This window comes from Drosophila navojoa, chromosome 4 (assembly GCF_054131105.1).
Source record: "Drosophila navojoa isolate 15081-1374.11 chromosome 4, UAZ_NAV_1.0, whole genome shotgun sequence".
NCBI lineage: Eukaryota > Metazoa > Arthropoda > Insecta > Diptera > Drosophilidae > Drosophila > Drosophila navojoa.
This window is the reverse complement of record NC_142892.1, coordinates 10,861,673-10,880,860: the sequence shown is the minus strand read 5'-3', so window position 1 is coordinate 10,880,860 and position 19,188 is coordinate 10,861,673. Positions and strand designations below refer to the sequence as shown.

The 19,188-nt window shown below is 44.1% G+C and overlaps 3 protein-coding genes across 6 annotated transcripts in view; all 3 read right to left on the bottom strand.

Moving 5' to 3' along the window:
- Nucleotides 1-53: 53 nt before the first annotated feature.
- On the bottom strand, nt 54-2,623 carry Cnb (centriole duplication and spindle assembly protein centrobin). Its single transcript, XM_018100227.3, has 4 exons — nt 1,290-2,623; nt 1,061-1,222; nt 665-1,002; nt 54-598 (listed from the first exon to the last, which is right to left on the bottom strand). Exons 1-4 carry the CDS (start codon nt 2,490-2,492, stop codon nt 196-198), a joined length of 2,106 nt encoding a protein of 701 aa, XP_017955716.1. The 5' UTR covers nt 2,493-2,623; the 3' UTR covers nt 54-195.
- A 60-nt stretch (nt 2,624-2,683) lies between these two features.
- On the bottom strand, nt 2,684-3,663 carry fan (farinelli). Its single transcript, XM_018100238.3, has 2 exons — nt 3,578-3,663; nt 2,684-3,502 (listed from the first exon to the last, which is right to left on the bottom strand). Exon 2 carries the CDS (start codon nt 3,454-3,456, stop codon nt 2,800-2,802), a length of 657 nt encoding a protein of 218 aa, XP_017955727.1. The 5' UTR covers nt 3,457-3,502; nt 3,578-3,663; the 3' UTR covers nt 2,684-2,799.
- Nucleotides 3,664-4,210: 547 nt separating this feature from the next.
- The window catches only part of Sarm (sterile alpha and armadillo motif), a 45,339-nt gene continuing 30,361 nt past the window's right edge, over nt 4,211-19,188 (bottom strand). For 2 of the 4 annotated variants that reach the window (XM_018100220.2, XM_030386670.2), the window contains 8 exons: nt 15,015-15,322; nt 14,528-14,933; nt 8,509-10,425; nt 8,245-8,424; nt 7,996-8,159; nt 7,546-7,781; nt 6,084-7,026; nt 4,211-4,375 (listed from right to left, as the gene is read on the bottom strand). In XM_018100220.2, coding sequence (XP_017955709.1) covers nt 4,291-4,375; nt 6,084-7,026; nt 7,546-7,781; nt 7,996-8,159; nt 8,245-8,424; nt 8,509-10,425; nt 14,528-14,933; nt 15,015-15,322 — 4,239 coding nt within the window. In that variant the 3' untranslated portion in view covers nt 4,211-4,290. Of the gene's footprint in view, nt 4,376-4,428; nt 4,713-6,083; nt 7,027-7,545; nt 7,782-7,995; nt 8,160-8,244; nt 8,425-8,508; nt 10,426-14,527; nt 14,934-15,014; nt 15,323-17,652; nt 18,519-19,188 lie in introns of those variants that run through there. The other 2 variants (XM_018100223.2, XM_018100221.2) reach the window with 2 other exon arrangements.

Sequence of the window (19,188 nt, the reverse complement as noted above, 5' to 3'; positions counted from 1 at the left end):
TAAGAAGTTTGCTGCGCTGCCTTAAACTGTTGCAATTATGAATGAGCAATAAATTTGTTTCGCAAACATAAGACAATTTACTTTCACAACTTCCAAGTAAAGTGGTTTACGAAAATATTTCACATACATGTGGCTACATGAAAGATCAGACTATCGAACTATTTAATACAAATGAACTATAAATATATATAATTATCAGGACTTCCAGGGCGGCGGCTTGGAGCCGGTGTTGGAGTTACGCTTCTGTGGTTTGGCGTTTGGTTTGGTGTTCATGGATAGAATCTTATCGAGCTTATCAAGATCACTTGGCGATTTACTCAACAGCAGCTCAATGTATGATTGCAGCTTGTCCACGGGCGATGGCGGATCCTTCTTGGCTGCCGTGTCCAGATTATTCTTCTCGGTGTTGTTGCTGGCTTGAGTTTTGCTTGATTTGGGCGTGTCGGGATAGTGACGCGCATTGTTTAGATCCGGTGACTCGCTCTCCGTCGTCTCGCCACTTGGCAACTGAAACGTCTGATTGGGCGAGGTAAGTATGGCCAGTGCCTGTTGCCACTGTGCCTCCATTACACCATGCAGCTTTTCCGCAATATCCGCACTGGAAGCACAAAGAGATCAATGAGTATTTATATAATTCTTATATCGTTTCTATAATCTGGCTTACCGCTTAGTCTTGTAGCAGCTGAGTTGAAGTTCTAGTTCGTCTATTTTCTTTGATGCATTTGCCAGCTGCAGACGGTAAAGTTCCACCTCCTCATTGTGCTTCTCCTGTACGAGATTCAACTCTTGGTTGTTCTTCTCATTGATCATCTCCAGCTGCTTGACTGCTCGATCGGCTATCAGACGTTCGCGCTCGCGTGCCTCTGCCTTCAGGTTCTCCTCCGATTTGTCCAGCTGGACTTGAAACTCTTGCAGCTTTTTGGCCACCACATTCTCCATTTGCTGCTGGTAATGTTGCTTCAAGGATTTCTGCTGAATTTCCATCTTTTTCTTGAGATTTGTCTAAAAAAGGGTTGGAATTAAACATCGTAGTCACTCAAATGTATTGCTTAAAAGCCACCTCAGTGTCGGTAAGATTTGCCAGCGCCTCTTGCAAGGATTTGCGCTGCAGTTCCAGATTGTCTGCGCGCGTCTTTTGCTTCTGATGATATTCCTGCAGCATTTCCTTTTGGTGTTGCAGCGTGGACTTCTCTTTTTCTAGTTCTTCGATGCGCGCTTTGAGCTGTAGGAAGAAAAAATAAACTTCTTTAGCAGAAGTGAGGAGAGTAGATAGAGGCATTCGACAATACCTTCTCCACCTGATAATCAGCCTTGGCGAACTTATCACGCAGCTTATTCTGCTCGGCATGCGACAGCTCTTCGGAACGCTTGCTGCTCTGCAACTGCAATTCAGCTTGCTCGAGTTTCTGCGCTGTCTCGCTTGCCTGACGCTTGGCCCGCTCCAGCTCGGCCTCCAGTTTGTCTGTCTTCTCCTGAAACTTGGTAGCCAAGCCCACAGCCTGGGACAACTCATGCTGCAACGACTCGCGTTTGCTATGGGCGTCGTTCCGCTCCGTCTCCAGTTTATGCACCGAGTCGCGCATATTTTGAACCTCAAAGTTGAGCGTGTTCAGTTGCTGTTCCGCCTGCTGGAGGGCGCAGTCCTTGGATCGATCCACCTCGATGGCCACCGAGATGCGCTGCTGATACTCCAGCATCTGTGCCTGCAGTGCTTGTACCATCTTCTCCAGGTGCTGGCGGCGCAGCTGCTCTTCCTTGAGAGCAGGTATGCCCTGTTGTCCAGACATATTGTTTGCTATGACAGTGCCTGCCAGATGGCTTTTGCCCCACAGCTCACTTAGACTAATGAGTTTGTCGTTGGCTATCGAAGGTGACGCGCCCAGTCGAATGCTAGGCAACGACGTGGCCGTTGGCTGCGAGTCATGCGCCGGCGTCGAATAGCCACGCACGCGTAAATGATCATCGCTGTAATGCTGCTGCAGCTGTTGATACTGCTGCTGATGTTGCTGCTGGTGTTGCTGCTGGTACTGATGCTGGGCTTGGCGCTGCTGCTGGTTCTGGTGCCAGGCATGGTTATCGTCCAGATAGTTATCGATTTCCTGCAGTATGTTCTCCTCCAGCCGATTACCACCCTTGGGCGTCGAGTGTGCCATGCCGTGCAGCTCTCGTTGCGGTCGAGTGCCCAAGGCACTGCGCACTGTACTCGATGAAATCGTGGATAAATCCGAAGGCGCATCAAAGCGTCGCTGCTCCTCCTGGCGCTCCAGCTCCAGGTTTTGCAAGCGCGCATTTATCTGATTCAATTCCGACTTTTTGTCAGGCATCAGAAACTGATACGCAGCTGTTGTAGACGCTGGCGGCGGCAGCGGCGGCGGCGGCATAGCAAGTGCATCTGCCTCGGCAGCCGCACTCATCGTGTCCTGCCGAGGTGTATAGTAGTTGGGCGGTATTAACAGCAACAGATCTGTATCATCTGTATCAGTATCACTCATTACAACATGATTGATTGAATCAATTTAAACCAAAAAGTGAAAAAAGTGACAATTCCAACATTTAAATGCCAAATTGAAGCGTGCCCAGCGCTGGTTGCTATAGCTGCGCGTAATAATGGCGTTGCCACATCGCCGAATTATGCACAGCAGCGCTGCCACATATCTAAATCGAATTCATGCAACCGCCAGTGTTGCATAATTATTGCATTTTGAATGCCTCAACAAATTGGCGCTTGTCCGTTTTATTTAATGTGTGCATTGCTTTAATATCATACATAATGTGAATGTGTGTGTGTTCACTAACGTTTTACATGAATTTTTTGGCGACCCAACCACCTATTAGGGCAGCTAGCACAACAGCAACTGTCGCCATGAACATCCAGAAACCATTGCCTTTCTGTTTCTGCAGCTTCATGGCCAGCAGCTCGCGCTCCTCGTCCTTCTGCCTGGTGATGATCTCGACCTGTTGTATCAAATGTAGGCGATCCTCTTCCAGCACATTCACCTTATCCTTTAGATGTGTGATTGAGTCCATGTTATCCTTTTGATGCTCCCCGTTACCCAAAGAATTATCTGTATGAATCTTTTGCAGGCCATCCATCTGGCTATCAATCAATTTGACTTTGAGTTTGGTATCCCAGATGCTTGTCGGACTGATATTCTTCCAGAACTCGTGCAAGTCCCCAATCTGATCACTGGCATCGACGGCCTGCATCATGAACTTATGGCGGTGGGCATAGATATCATTGGAAATCGGATGGACGAAGATATCAATGGCAACCCTCTCTTCGGGCTTGACCAGACCCACATTGGGGCGCACAAAGAACAAGCGCGGCGTTGTTGTTTTCAATTTGAACGCAATGCGCTTCTGCTTGCTTGGATTGTATACCATAATTTTCTTGCTAACGGCACGATTGAATGGTCCCTCGAGGACTAATTCGTCAGATGGTTCCACGATCAACATGGCACCGAATTTTACGATATCCTGTCCACTCCAAAATCAACAGCTCCTATAAAAATTACAAAAAAAAAAAAATATGTAGGTCTAATTTCTTGTTTTCCGACAAAATGTATTTTAACGTTACGAAATATTGGCTTCGACTAACGAATTGGCCGTAAATAAATTTCAGACAGCAAGCTGAAGGCAAAGCCTACTTAAATTGTCAATGCGAAACGTCTAATAGCTAGAGATGGACTTATTGAGTATATCGGAAGCAGGAGAGTCGACTTGAAGAATCGAAGCTCTTTGTAGGGATGATATGCTGACCAGGCATATGTAAGTCCCTCATTCTGTCAGCCTGTTCCTTGTTATTCACTCCGTTGAATGAAGAGTCTTACAATTCCCATGGCACGAAGTTGCTTGGCGTTTGAGACGAGGAGAGTTGGGACAGCCTCCATACTTATCGGAGCTAGATATATACATAGGTGACAGCAATAACTAACATAAGCTCTACGACTGAGGAGAGTGAGACAATGCGTCTGAGTTGAAGGTATCTTATGCTGGATGCTTTGGGTCAGACCTGGGGCCAATGTATGCTCCAATCAAGCGAAGACCCTTAAAGCTTAAAACTTTGAATATACATATGTTCTTTTAATCATTATTGATAATTTAGAATACATTTTTATTTGTCTCCGATTGTCATTAATCAACCTGGAATGATTAAAACAGCGAGACTTTTGTTTACTTAAAATAATTTTTACTTCAATTGTTTCCCTCGTTTTTCTTTTTTTCGAGTACATTCATAGAAAATCGTCGAGTATTTCAATATGTTTAACATGTTTACAACTATACATAGCACTACCAAAATATCATGCGACCAGCATTTGGAGATGTTGCCTTGGACAGGATAATATCGGGGAGTTCAGTGTCCTCCAGTTCGTTGCTATAATATATGTAGTGCAGAGCAATTGTAATATATACATTAAAAACAGTTAGTTAGTCTGTTTTGTGTACATATATACATATACACATTTATTGATTATTGATTTTGTAATAAATAACAATGAATGTTTTATTTTTTGTTTATGTATGTTCGTTTTGTTTTTTTGTTTTTCTTGGTGGCAACAGCTGGACGACGAATCACCCTGTGATGCGTTGACAGTTTCTTGGATGTGTAGAATGATGAGTTCTTGAGTTCTTGAATTCGAATCGGATATGTGCAGGGGCGGGGGCACAGCCACAACAATAACAACAAGTACAACAAATTGCGCTTTTATGGTCTACAAAAAGAAAACAAACAAAAAAAAAACAATAGAAAAAAAAAATAAAAGAGAAAAATATGGATGAAAACCATTAAAAATTAGAAGTCAATTTAACTGAATGACAAACAACGAATATTAGACAAGAACAAGAACACAAAGAAAACATAAAGATATACATATACATAGAATCACTATATACATATATATAGAACAGGAAATGAACATGCATATGATCTAGTTTTTGGGTATGGCTGTTAGAGGCGGTCGCATATATCACATGAGATTGGGCCATTTAGACAATAAGACACAATGATGCTTTGAATGATTCACATTTTATTTACGACTAATCCAATGTTTAGGCACTATTTCGTTATTAAGTATGTATAACTATGTATATGTATATATTGCAAAAATCAATAAAAATTATGCCTTAAGTCTCTTTTGCTAAAAATTATCAAATATTGTACAGCATTTTGTTTCGGCTTGGATAGTTTTTTAAATCATTTTTCTTTTTTGTATTTTTTTAATTATCACTTAAATATTTTTTAATTTATTTTTTTATTTTTTTTTTTTTGTATTTTCGGACGGTTATAAGAAAAGACTTGTATAGAAATTTTACAATTTTGGATAATAAATATTAGACGTAACTAAAATTAATAGAGTTTTTTTGTATTTTTGTTTCTTGTAGTTTAAAATTAGTTTAGTTTTTGTTTTGTAGTTTTTTTTTATAAATTAATTTTTAATTTATGTGCACAGTCGTTAAGAGTAGTTTATAAATTATTTTTTTTGCAACTTAAATTCGTTTTTTTTTTGTTTTTTTTTTTTTTTTTTTTTTTTTTTTCAACTAATCACAAGGCAAATAGATTTAGACTTTCATTAGAGTCAAAGAGGGGCGTTCAAGAAGTTTTGTAACGGGGGCAACGCAGGCATGTTTTTAGTGGATGCTAAGCTTAACAAGTCTTAAAACCAACGAGCTACGAGAGATAAGTAGATATAGCGAGCGAATACCAACACCACTGAGAGAGAGAGAGAGAGAGCGAAAGAGAGATAGAGACATACAAGAGATATATATATAGAGAGAGAGAGAGAGAGCGAGGGGTAGTGTACCTGGGTCCGGGCAGTTGGAGAGTGTAAGGGTATGTGTGATGCATGAGATTCGTTTGTTTTAGAAGAGACGGCAAAAATGTAACGAACAGAGTGTAGCAAGAAGCGAGTCAAGAAATTTAGTGTGAGCTTGTGTGAAAGACGTTATCAGACAGTTTGTGGCATGTGGATTAGAATGTGTATTAGGAAGTAACGAATGGAAGTAGTCGAACTAGCGAATCATCTTTCGCATTTCACAATTGCATTTGCATTTGCTTTTGCTTTTGCTTTTGCGTTTGTTCTTACTTTTTGATCAGCGAGCGCACTTTTTTCATCGTACGATTAAAGATCGTCTTATTGCTGGCGCTATTGTTCGATCCGAGGGATGAGTTGGACGTCTTATTGCTATTCTGGCTGCCGCCGCGATGCACATGCGCCGCCGCCCGCTGCTGGTTGCCGTGCTGCCCCGATGCCTGCGACCTCACCGACTGCGCATCCTCGCGCTCACTCTCCGTGGAGCTGACTCCGTCCGGGCTCTGGCGATTGGAGGCGGCTGTGCGCTGCGTGGGCCGCTCTGGCGTCGGCGACTTCGAGGAGCTGCTCGCGTCGCGTCGCTGCGGCTGCGGCGTCGGCGGCAGCGCCAGATTCTGCATGCTCTGGGTCTCGTCGGTGGGCTCGCCGCTGGGCGGCAGCAGCTCGGCCAGCGTTTGCTTGGACAGGATGTGGTCCAGGCTGCGCGACTTGCGATGCTGCTGCACATTGGGCGGGGCCAGGCTCTGCTTCTCCCGTCGCGTCACCGGGCACACCTCCTCCTCGGGCTGCGACTCGTCCTCCGGCTGCAGCGTGCACGTCGAGCTGGCATTGGTCAGCGCCGTGCTGCCGGCGGTCACCAGGGCAGCGGCCTTCGCTATGCGCTGCTCGGGCGTGCTCAAGCTGTCCTGACTGCTGCTGGCCGCCTGGTCGAGCAGCCCGTCCACGCTGTGTGACCTATAGCCGTTGGCCACGCTCGCATTGTGCACCAGGCCGGCCGCAGAGCTGCGCCGCGGCGGCGCATACGGCTTCGGCATGATGTTCTGCATCGAGGCGGAGCCGGCGCCGGACTTGTGCAGCAGCGCCGCCTGCTGTGTGCGATACGGTGGCAGGATGTTGGAGCGTTTCGCCTGGCCACGCCCATAGCTCAAGAGGGAGGTGCTGCCGCGCTGGCGAGCCGGTGAGGGGGATTGCCGGTATCTATTTGCCTGGTGATTAGCTGCTCGTGAATTATCGAGTTTCGAGTTTGCAATCAAAATTAAATCGATTAATAATTAAGTTGGTTTGCTTAGATTAGAGTAGAGTAGATAGAGAGTTATGTAGGTATGTGTGTGAGTGATTGAGTGTGTGTGAGTGTGTGTGTGTAGTATACTAAAGATATAGAGAGTAAGAGTGAGGGTGAGAGAGAGAGAGAGAGAGAGAGAGGGAGACATAGGCCCTCTGGACAGTCCCGCCTGAGGTTGTTTCCACATTGAGGATTCATCTTCATCTTCATCATCATCATCATCCTCCTCTCTGTCTTGCTTAAACATATGCTGGATGCTGTATACACGAGGCTAGCCTAAGTGGTCTCGATGGCCTAGTCTACGCTGTAGCTGGGTCTGATTGGTATTCGAATTCGGATTTGAACTGGCATTCGAATTGGCATTCGCATTCGCATTCGCATTCGTATTCGTATTCGCATTCGAACCCGAACTCTGACTCTGATTTGCAGCTGTTGCTGTACTCGTTGGCCCACCTTGTCCGCTGCCATTGGCCGTCATTAGGCCATCCACCACACTGCCTGCGCCGCCACCACCGCCGGCGCCACCACCGCCGCCGCCGCTGCCGCTGCCGCTTCCACTGCCACCTCCGCCTGCACCACTCTGCTGATAGTCGGAATCATTGCTGTGCATTCTTTGGTAAGACGCCACGCCGGGCGTACCAGGCGCCATCGCCGCAATGCGATCGACATTCTTTTCGCCGCGCAAAAATCTGCCGCAACGGAAAATTAAGTTTGGGAATGTATTGAGATTGATATTGAGATTAAAGATCGGGTTTAACGGAATAAATAAATTGCACTTAAACTAATCGAATGCTTCATTAAATTAACTGACTAACTAAGTTAGAGTGAGATAGAGAGGGGAACTGGGGTTTGTGGCACTATTTGGTCAGCATTCCTTTAGTCCGAATGGCGCCGGTTATATACCTTTCGAGCTTATCGATGCATGCGTCCTGGTAGTCGTGTATCCAGCTGACCCCGTTGAAGTGGGCCACGCTGCACATGTCGTTGGGCAGGTTGTCCGGGAACGTGAACTGCTGATCCATGATGGGTATGATATTGCAGTTCGACTCCAAAGCAGCCACAATTTCCTAATCCAGAAAACGAATGAATATATATCAGTATCAGAGCTAGGGAGAGAGAGAGAGAGAGAGAGAGGGAGATTAGAGTACTTACGCGATGCACCCAGTCCTTGCAGTCGACATCGTTGATGCAGCGATGCAGTGCGTCTGGCGTTAATACTAAGACAAAGTTCTTTGCCTGGCGAATACTGTTGAGTAGACCATTATCAAATTTGCCTGCCTCCAGACGTTCCACGTCAATGAACACGGAGAATCCTCGCAGCTGAAGATGAACCTGCAAAGGCAAGAGAGAGAGAGAGAGAGAGGGACAGCAACATTAGCCAAGTCCTTTCGCTTGCTGGACAAGCCAACAACGCACCTTTAGCAAACTGGCCAGCTGAGAGCCGGTGGAGCGCCTGTAGCTGACGAAAACGTCCAGCGTTTTGGCCATATTCTCCTCGGATGAGCTGGGCAGCGAGTTCTCCAGATTCTTGACCGCGCTGAGAATGTGCAGGCGATGTATGCTATTGTTGATGTTGCACTCGGTCATCAGCATATCCTCGTTGATGTGGGGCAGGGTGTTCTTGTCGATGCCGGCGTTCAGCATGGCGTACGTGTAGGTGCAGTAGTCGGGCCCGATCTCGGCCAGAAACTGATGCATTTTCGCCGTGTCCTTGGACGAATAGTCGGCCATGCGCTTGAGATTTTGCAGCTCACGCTCGAAGCGCTTGAGCAGGATGCCATTGGAAATGCCAATATCGTTGCGCAGATTGTCGCGATTGAGCTTCAGCAGCAGATCGCCGTCGACCTGCGACTCCTCGAACTTGGGCACATAGGCATTGAAGCCGATCTGCTTCACCCACTCCAGCACGTCCTCGACGGACCACAGCGGCACCTGCTGGGACAGTTTGTGCGGCACCGTCTCGCCAATCAGACGCAGCGCCTGCGCCGCAAATTTCGAGGCGATCGCATTGGGGCAGCTGGCCACAGTCTTGAGCGCCTCGATGGCGCCAATCTCGTGGAACATGTCGGTGTTGTTCTGCTTGCGCTTGATGCCCGCCTCCATGCAGAAGTGGAAGGCGGCCAGGTTGCGTGCCTCCTCGCGGTTCGAGCTGAGCACCGGCACCAGACGCTCCAGCCAATGCTTGCTCTGGCCGTGGGCATGGGACAGATTCGACTTGGCGAACTGGTATGGATCGTGTGTGGTGACAAACGGCTCGACCAGATCCAGGCAGCCGGACTTGAGCACCTCCGCCTCGATCTCCTTGTTTGCCACGAGCACTGCGATGGCCAGGCAGGCGTAGTACTTGATGTTGTCGTCGTAGTGGAAGGCCAGAGGGAACAGCCACATGGGCACGTTGCGCATGATCATCGCCTCCTGGTTCTCGGCACCGCCGTAGAGCGACAGATTGACCAGGGCACTCGCGCAATGCCGCAGCGTTTCCACATCGTTGGTGCGACACTTGAAGAGCAGCGCGTCCAGTCCGCCCAAGCGGATGACATCGGAGCAGGTGCCCTCGGAATGCTTGAATAGATGCTCCAGGATGCCGGTGCCGACGCGCGAGTGCTCCATGTTCTTGGTCTCCTTGGTGCAGACGCAGGCCACATTGACCACCTTGTCCAGGCCATTGTCGACGACATGCGAGCGATTCTCAGTGGTCAGGCACTGCTCGAGCAGCTGGGCGGAGAAGAACTGCAGCTCGTTGTGCTGCACACAGTTCTTCATGAGCAGATCGAGGCCGCCGCTGAGCCGCAGCGAATTGCACAGGGAGTAGCCCAGCTCGTGGCCGTGGGTGGGCACTTCCCAGGCGCGCTTGATCACCTCGTTGATCTTTTGCAGGTAGACGGACTTCTCGGCGCCGCCGGTGCCACTGGCGTCATCGTCGTCCTGCAGGGAGCTGACGAACGAGGTCAGCACATTCGAATACTTGTTGATGGCCTGCTCGATCTCCTGCTGGCCACTGCCGGCTGTCAATGACTTCAGGTCGTCCAGCTTGAGATCCTTCAGCTTGATCAGCTGGCCATTGGTGGCGGACATTTGCGAGGAGGAAGAGATCATGCTGCTGCCCGTGCTGGACACGCCCTTGTGCGTCATCGAGTAGTTGGCCTGCGAGGCCGACGACACGTGCTTCTCCTGGCTAATGATGCCATTCGAAGTCATCGTCTGCGACTGCTGCGACTGCGATATGGCCTGCTTATCGGCGGAGAAGTTGTCGCTCTGCACTTTAATACTGGCGGCGGCCACCTTGTTGCTCGCCTGCTGTGTGATGTCGCCGGTGCGCAGCGAGAGTGCCTCCTACACAGGGTGATGCGAGAGTAGAACAGTTAGAGTGTGATATATACAAACATATAAGTAATATAAATTAGCTGGAAAGGTAGATTATTATAACAGTTGCTTATGGGCGTTGCTAATTACATGCTTCTATTGCTGAGCATAACAGTGGCAAGAACTGTTAAGCAACGAGTACAACAGTTGCAAAGAAGAAACTCTCTTATACAAGTCTTATACATATAAGGTTTGATTCTCTGCTAAGATTATTGAACTTTGACTAGGCCAGCTGTTATACCTTGCTTTGCTCTACCTCGATGGGTATTTCGCGTATATTTTTGTTGTTTGTTGTGTGGCTGTTGTTGTTGTTGTTGCTGTTGCTGCTGTTGGGCATTGTTGTTGTTGTGGTTGTGTTGTGTGGCGGCGAAAGGGCGCGGACGGTGGTGACTGGCTGCAAAGGGGGATTAGAACTTTTACGTACTCTTGTATGAGACTGGGAACTCGAACTCGAACTCGAGCTAGACGAAGACGACGATGACGAGGCGCTGGCAGCCGACGACATTCGGGCAGCGGACGTTGTGGACATGCCTCCGCCCACCACTTGGATGGGTTGCGGCGGTGGCGACAGCGGGCCACTATTGTGGGCAGCGAAACGGCCGACGGGCGAGCCGAGAGGCGGCGGCGACAATGGCATCTCCACGATGGGACTGGGCGAACGCGTGGGCACAAACTCCGACTGACCGCTCGAACGGAATATGCCCTTGCGCACGGGCCAAGGCGGTTGATTCGGTTGATTCGACATGGCGAGTGCAGAGAGTAGAGAGTGGAGAGTGGAGAGTAGAGAGTGGGGCGTGGCAGACGTAGTCCAATGTCAGGCGGCAGAGGCGAACTGACTCAGTGGCCGATCGAACAATTTGATGTTCTTGTTTTCGAAATATTTTAAGTGTAGCACAGCGTGAACGTGCAAAATTATGTTCTCACTGTTATACGAATTTATATACGATTAAATACAGTTTGTTATTTATTTTGATTCACATAAAAATAGCGCAGAAATCGGCTGACGCTTTCGCTCTGTCTGTACGTGAGAGAGAGAGAGAGAGAGAGAGGGCGAGTGTAAGTGTGTGTGTGTGTGTGTCTGTTTAGTGAATATCGCTCGATGAATCGCCGTATTAATATTTACATATATGTCTATATGTATGCATGTGTGTGTGTCTGCTTGTGACACTGACCGACAATTTGAGTTGACGATAATTTACAACACTGTTAAGTACATGTTACTGTATAACAGTTGATTCAAAGCGCAATTAACGAGGCTTGACGAACGTGTGAGTGATATATGCATGATATGTATAGTCACATACAGATATAACAGATATATATATATATACACAAGATTTAACTAATGTTTAGCATATACACATATACATATATCTCACATATTTTCTCATACGATAGCCCATTGTTGATGTTCGTTGAATTTGCGTATTAGAGTTAAGTTTCGAGTTTCGTTAAGTTTGCACTTTAACTAACTTTCGACCAGTGTTGAAAAACTTTGAATAACATATAAAATTCGTTAAGTTGGAGTTTGGCAAAATTGAAAGTCCCTCGTGTTTCGTTCAGTTGCAAGAACTTCAAATCACATACTTTATAGTTTGATTAGGATTGCAGTGCAATTTATTTAACGAGAATAACTTTATATTTCATTTTTTACTGCTTCGTCGGGTTTATTTTATCGCCTATTTTGCTTGCAGCTTTTCATCGAGCTATTATCGTATCACACATTTCCCCTTTAGTCAGAGAATGTCATCACAGTTCGATACTTGTTGCTTCTTCGTTCAGTGGACACAAGTGTTATACGACATTGACTTTTTTTTTTTTATAAATATGTCGCAGCGAAGGTCAGGTTCTAATTATGTGTTATTCAGTTAGTTGTTGTACACTTGATTTCCCTTCGACTTCTGCTTCCTCTTGCCATTTGTCTACGCGACTCATTCGATTGTGTTTTCTTATTATAATTAGGAAGTCGTCGTCGAGTTGTCTTTGGTGCCAATATACAAATCACTTAGCACGGCTCTTGTCTATATAGTCTAGCATATATGTGTGCACACTCTTATATATTTATATATTTCTAAATATGTACATATATATATATATATATATATATATATATATATATATATATATATATATATATATATGTATGTATTTCAAAATCGTCTCGCCTATATAGCGTAACGCTCGCGTCGATCGCTTGTCTGATACTGAGAGCGAAGCGGCACTCGGTGCCATTTTATTTAAGAAAGAAAAATGCTTGAAAATAAAATACAACTCTTGGCCCCAACAACAAGTGAAATTCTGTAGAAATTCTTAGAGAGCAAATAGCATCGCAATAAATCACAAACGGAAAAACTAAATAATGTAAGTTGCTCGATATGTAAATGCAATCTGTTTGCTATGGCATTTGTTTGAAGCTCCAAATCGAAACTGTACAAACTTTTAATCGTCAAATTAATATAAAAATGATTTCGTGGCGGATTACGAAAGTTAGCTAGGTTCCTGTGATCACGGCATAAACAATTAGCTACTTTCTTGCCCACATGGAGCGTGTCGGCAGTTGGCCTCATGCCAGCGAGCTCATTATGGGCTCTTGCTGGATGTGTGAAGAAGGGAACTTTTTTTTGATTAACAAGAAATATATTTTGTAAAATATATTATTTATAGGGCTTTCAATTGCTTTGAATGTAAATTTAGAATCTTTGGAATTTTGTAGAAAATGTATTTCAAATGGATAAATCACAAGAAGTTGGATTTACCCATGTTCCTAGCTTTCAGCTCGAGCTCAGATGTATTTAGCTTCAAAATAAATATAATAAAAAATATTATTTAATACAAAATCTGACTAGGACTATCTAAATCATATTTCCTATATTAACACTTGATCTAGCTATTAATATTTATCTACATAAATATACATAGTAAGAAATGGTATGAGTACATAAAAAAGCAAGAGTTGGGCTGATTAAATAATATGAAGTAGCTAAATTAAATCCATTATCCTTTCAATATATTGCTAATATTTGAGCCCATGCAAAAACTTGACTTGATCTAAGCTCAACTTCAATTGACAAACATAAAATATTAAGTATACGCAATGCAATTTAATGCACAATTTATTCAAAACCCCTAAAACGAAGTCCCCAACAATTGTTATTCGATTATGCGAACCTTTGGCATTTAACATATTTAATAACCCATTTTATATACCCCATATATTGGCTGGCCATTAACGTGTGGCCTTTGCCTGAACATTATTCAATGCAATAGGTGCAATAAAATTTCATCAGCCAGCGGGAATTGCGTTGCTCACAACCTCTAATGAGTCGCATCATAAAATCATCTATGCTAATTTGCAATGCGGCAGGCACAATCCTTTACCGCCTGGCTGCTCCCCGCCCCTCCGGCGCATTGATTAGATAAGCTAGCAACGGCCATTGACGTCGCCCATGGTAACGTTGCCTGGCTGGTTGAGTTCGTACCTGAATTTTTCTTAGCATCGAGACCTTGCCGGTGTCCTTGGCGGAGCACAAGCGTCGCACCAGATGCGGACTCCACATGCGCTGGCACTTGTAGAGAAACATATTACGTATACGCGATGGTATTTCGCAGCAGACTGTTGCCTACTTTTGGGCGCCGCGCAAACATATAGCAAACACAATCGATTTTTTTTTTTAGCGAGGGGGGGCGAAGAACTAAACTTTCACTGGATATTTCACTATTTTACAGCCATTAACAGCTCCCGCTTTGGCGCCGCTTGTGCCTTATACGACTCTAACATGCACGCGACAAACTTCAACTGAAAGGAGTGGCCCGGTCTAACGGCTGGGCACGCTCGAGCTTTGCCCTAGGGGTTGCGCCACACACTGTCTAGAGCGGGGGCTGTGGGGCTGTGCTCGAGCTGCGAGCGCTGCGTCACTAGCCCATAGCAAAGCTTTTGCAGAGCTTTGCCGCCAGCTAGACGCAGATTTAATAATACAGTTCAATGGCTATACTAAAGCATGTAATTAGCTACGCAACGAGTTAGCCAATGATGGATTGACTGATTGATTGATTGATTGGTTGGTCTGCTCACCTGCATAACGGCTGCATTCTCCTCTGCCTTGACGCCATCCACTTCCAAACGGCTTCGCACCGCCGACGCAGCCTTAGCCTCTTTGTAGTCGATGTCGCCGGTCTGCAGACGCTTCATTTCCGCCGAATTGCTGGTCGCCTGCTCGGAACTGAAGCCATCGGCCACCACCTTGGTGGTGGCCATCGATTTGGAGCGCTTCTCCTCGAACTTGATGGTGTCGATGGTTTTATTCGAGCCACTTAAGCCACTGCTGGCGCTCAGCTGTGCGGCCGTTGGATGCGTCAGCTCCAGCCCGCTGCCAAAGTGGGGATGTGTGCAGTCGTCATCGCCGTCGGGAGTCGTGACAATGCCATGGCAGCTGCCATCATCATTGCCATCCACCAGATTCTCGAACGAGGCGCGAATTCTGCAAGAGACGAGTTGAAGATATCTCTCTCTCTCTCTCTCTCTCTCGCTCTCTCACTCTCTCTCTCTCTGTGGTACTCACTTGTTTTTCAGCTTCTCTATGGTATATTCGCTATTGCGACCCTTGAGGTCATCAATCGATGGATGATTTCGCGTCGGCGCTGTCTTTGGCGCCGCTGTCAGCTTCTCGATTTCCGACATGGAGACTTTGATATCAGTGAGATCCCGCTTCACGGCGGCGGCCTTCATTTCCGAAGACGTGGATGATGAGGAAGACGACGACGATGATGATGATGACGCCTGTGTTGTCGATGATGATGTTATGTGATGCAAGCGCTGGGATTTCTTTTCCACGCGCGTCGTTGTGCTGCTGCTGCTGCTATTGACAACCTACAAAGAGAGAGAGAGAGAGAGAGAGAGAGAGAGAGAGAAGAGTGTGAGTGAGATAGAGCGAATAATCACAGACATACTTAGACTATAAATTCACTTTGAATCAACTTAGAAATATGCTAAAAATGCAAATGAGCCGCTTTCAATTATATAATTGCTTATATAGAGCATGCATATGTATGCATATGATATATCTTATATATGTACATATATTTATAAAATTTCGCGCTATCTGAGCGAACTCTTTTATGGCAGGCGCTTAGTGACGCCTCTCTTTATAAATCACAAGTTTTGTTTTGGTTGTTTTTTTTTTTCGGAATGAAATGGCACCGTATAACTGTATATTTGCCAAACTGTTGATAGATGGCTTTATTTTAGCACTGTGTCTTTCCTGATAAGCAAATAAAGTGATAAATGTCCAATGATTAATGGCCTGGCCACATTTAAAACTTCAAGAAGACATGGGCAAGTGTTCTTTAATTATCATTAAACGACTAGATAATGCCCTAAATTCCGTTGTAAAGCTGCTAAGATGCCGATGCATCTATTAAATTTGTTTCATTTGTAATTTTATTGTTTAGACTGTCTCCTCATCTGATGTGGCATGAGAAGTTGTGAAACGTTTGACTCATCCTTATATATAATAGATGCCGAAATTAGGTTGCACTATTAGGCATAGAGTAATATTTCTGCTCCAAACGCACAGAGATATACCCCTTCTCCTATTTCCCATGTATTGGGAGTATAAATTTTAGAGTGTTTGAATGTCGCAATGTAGATAAGAAGTCATAAAACACATAACTATTCATCTATATGAGAATGTATACATTTATGTATATATATTTCTAGATACACATCAACCACTGAAGCACTTCATGTCTAACATCAGATATCGGTGTCGCTTGATATTTAAAACTTCAACTACTTGAGCGAAGCCAACAACTGAAGCGAACTGGAGATGGAAGATAAGGATACACAGAAACCAAAAATACAACATAAATATGAAAAGCAGAAGGAGAAGGAAGGAAGAAGAAGCCCAAAAGAAACATTTTCATGAGAGTATAGGAAACTTTCACTTCGAATGTAAGAAGATAATCCTCAGAGAATATTTCGAACAGTAAAGAGTGTATTCTACTCTTAATAAACATACGTCAAATATGAAATCCACAAGAAGAGGGATTTGCTATGTGAGTATTGAGAACAGTTTCGTCAAATACGAAGACGGTTCCAGACGAAATCTAAACTTTCATGAAGTGTGAAGAGAAGGCAAGAGCATGAAGGAGAGAGGGAGAGTGACAACTTGTCCTACATGGCTAAAAACTCTATTATAATACAAATAATACTACACTATTATTCTTATAATATATTTTCTTAAGCTGAATTCTTGCGTATATTTTATTAGTTTTCTTATAAAATCTTTTACGTAAAAGTTCTTTAACGAGCCAATTATATCGAACAGCAATCGGAATACCTTTTCTGGGTTTTCTCAGAAAACCAATTATTTATTTATACTTTTTCTATTCCAACAGCATCACAATGCGAGCCAGACGAAAACAATTGAATGGCATGTAAAATCTTTTTGGCACTTAACCATTTGTGAAGATTGTCAGAAACGAGGAAAAAGAACGAGACGCCAGCCCACAGACGCGAGCAAAACTTTGATTTATTTCATTTATATATATGTATATATTTTTTTGGGTTTTTTTTGGTCACATTACGAATTGAATCTAATTTTAGACAGATCTCATTTTTGGCGAAAAGACTCGAGCAGAAGCGCCAAAATAAATCAGCAGAAATTGTTGCGTGGGCGTCTCTTAACTTTTAACTATTCGTAATTTCTATAAGGCTTGAGTCGTTGATTAAGACAACAATCAAGAGAGTGCTCTAACAAATGAAAAGTTTTGCATATATCACATAAAACATATATACATACATATACTGAGGCTTGTTGAGAATCGTAACACTTAATCAATGAGCTATATGAGCTGCTCTATGGCATAATACGAGGTATATACGAGCTGACTTATCGCAATTGCCTGAGGTAAAGAAATAAAAAAAAATTCCCAAGTGCCAAGTGATCGACGTTCGCTTTTTTTTTTTTTTCTTTTTATATTTTCTACACACTTCTCATGTATATATTGTTGTCGGCGTTGTGTTAGTAAATATTGTAGTGTATGGGGAGGCAAGTGCTTGGGCCTAACATTGCTTGGACATGAAGTCAATTGATTAGATATGATAAACCTTAACGCTTTTAACACTGCGTCATTTACTAATTTATCATTATTATGTCTATACAATGTATACATGTGTGTATAAATATATATACTAACCTATATCGGCTAGTACGCTCAACTTGTTGGTTGTTTCTGGAAATTCTTCTTGAAACACCTACAATTGTGGCTCTTATTACGTATACGCCTACGTAGCGTAATGTACTTTAAACTGAATATATATTGCCTGCGGGGGGCTTATCAGCACACACACATGCACAAATACACTTACACAGAGGGACACACAATTTGTTAAAGAACATATGCTATATATATATATATATTATGTATATATATATATATATAAAATAGCAGCCTCTGTTTTGCACGCGCACTATGCAAAGATTGATGTGCAAATATTTTTAATATTTATATTTATTTATTTTCGTGTATTTCGTTTCGTCGTTGGCTTTAGACCCACTTGATTTTTTAAGTAGAGCGACGCAGATTCTCTTTTGTGTACGGTTCACACGCTGCCAAGACGCTTCGTAGACTGAACTGAGCTTTCGAGTTAATATTTTTCACGCTTGCCGCAAATCATTCAAACAGCACCAAAATGAAAGAAGAACAAAAAATAATCGTTGGCTGGTTTTTTGTCTTCCCCTGTTTGTCGTCTTTATTGTTACTGTGTTCTTCGTAGTTGTTTTTTTTTTTCTTTGTCGTTTGTATAGAAAATACTGATAACACGGGAGAGTTCGTTTAATTGTTCGTTTTTATTTGTCGTTCGAAATTCGTTGGTAAATTAATTTGCAAATTATGCTTAAAAATATTTATTATGTATGAGGCGCTGCCGTCACACGAAAAAAACCATTGCACGCTTGGCTAAAATTCAATAAAATAAAGGATTTTGCGACGTTTTTTTTCTGTTCCTGCGATGTTTTTTTGCGCGCGACGCTCGCTTCTCGTTCGTTTCGTTAACTAAAGTAAAATGAGCAAGAATTTCTTGGCGAGGGCGCTATGGCTCGGGCTAGAGCTTTTAACGCTGTCGGCGTCGACGCTGGCGTCGATTGTCATTTTAAAATGTGTGTGATCACTGTGGCTGTGGGTGCAAGCGGGATGGCTAGACTGCGAATAGCAAAAAGTTGTTGTTGACGTGAGCTCAGCGCTCAGAATTCTAGGAAATCATATTGTAAATACATTCGCGCCGGCAACTGTGTAAAAGCAACAACACCAACGAATATAACCACTAGAAGAACGCGTCGCTTATATTTATCTATTATCTAATTTATGCAGTGTATATGTATGTGCATTTCCATAATTCTGCCCCAGCGCCTCACGTTTCCAATACCGAAGACCAAACGGTTTTCTAATTAACGCGTTCGGCTTGAAGGTTTTATTAAGTTTTTATGAAGCCTGCTTTCAGATTGTATCTGTGTCCCTTTCCCACTCACTTAACAGCATCTAAATGCGCTGTTGACTTATTTGATTAGTGTTGCTCTTTTGCATTAACACCAACTGAACGGTAAGCACAGAGAGGAGAGAGAGAGGAGTGAGAGTGCTTGTGATGTGTGTTGTATGCGTGTGTGTTGTGTGTGTGTGTGTGTGTGTGTAAGCTTACTGCGATTTGTGGTTTGTTTTATTTTGTGTGTTTATATT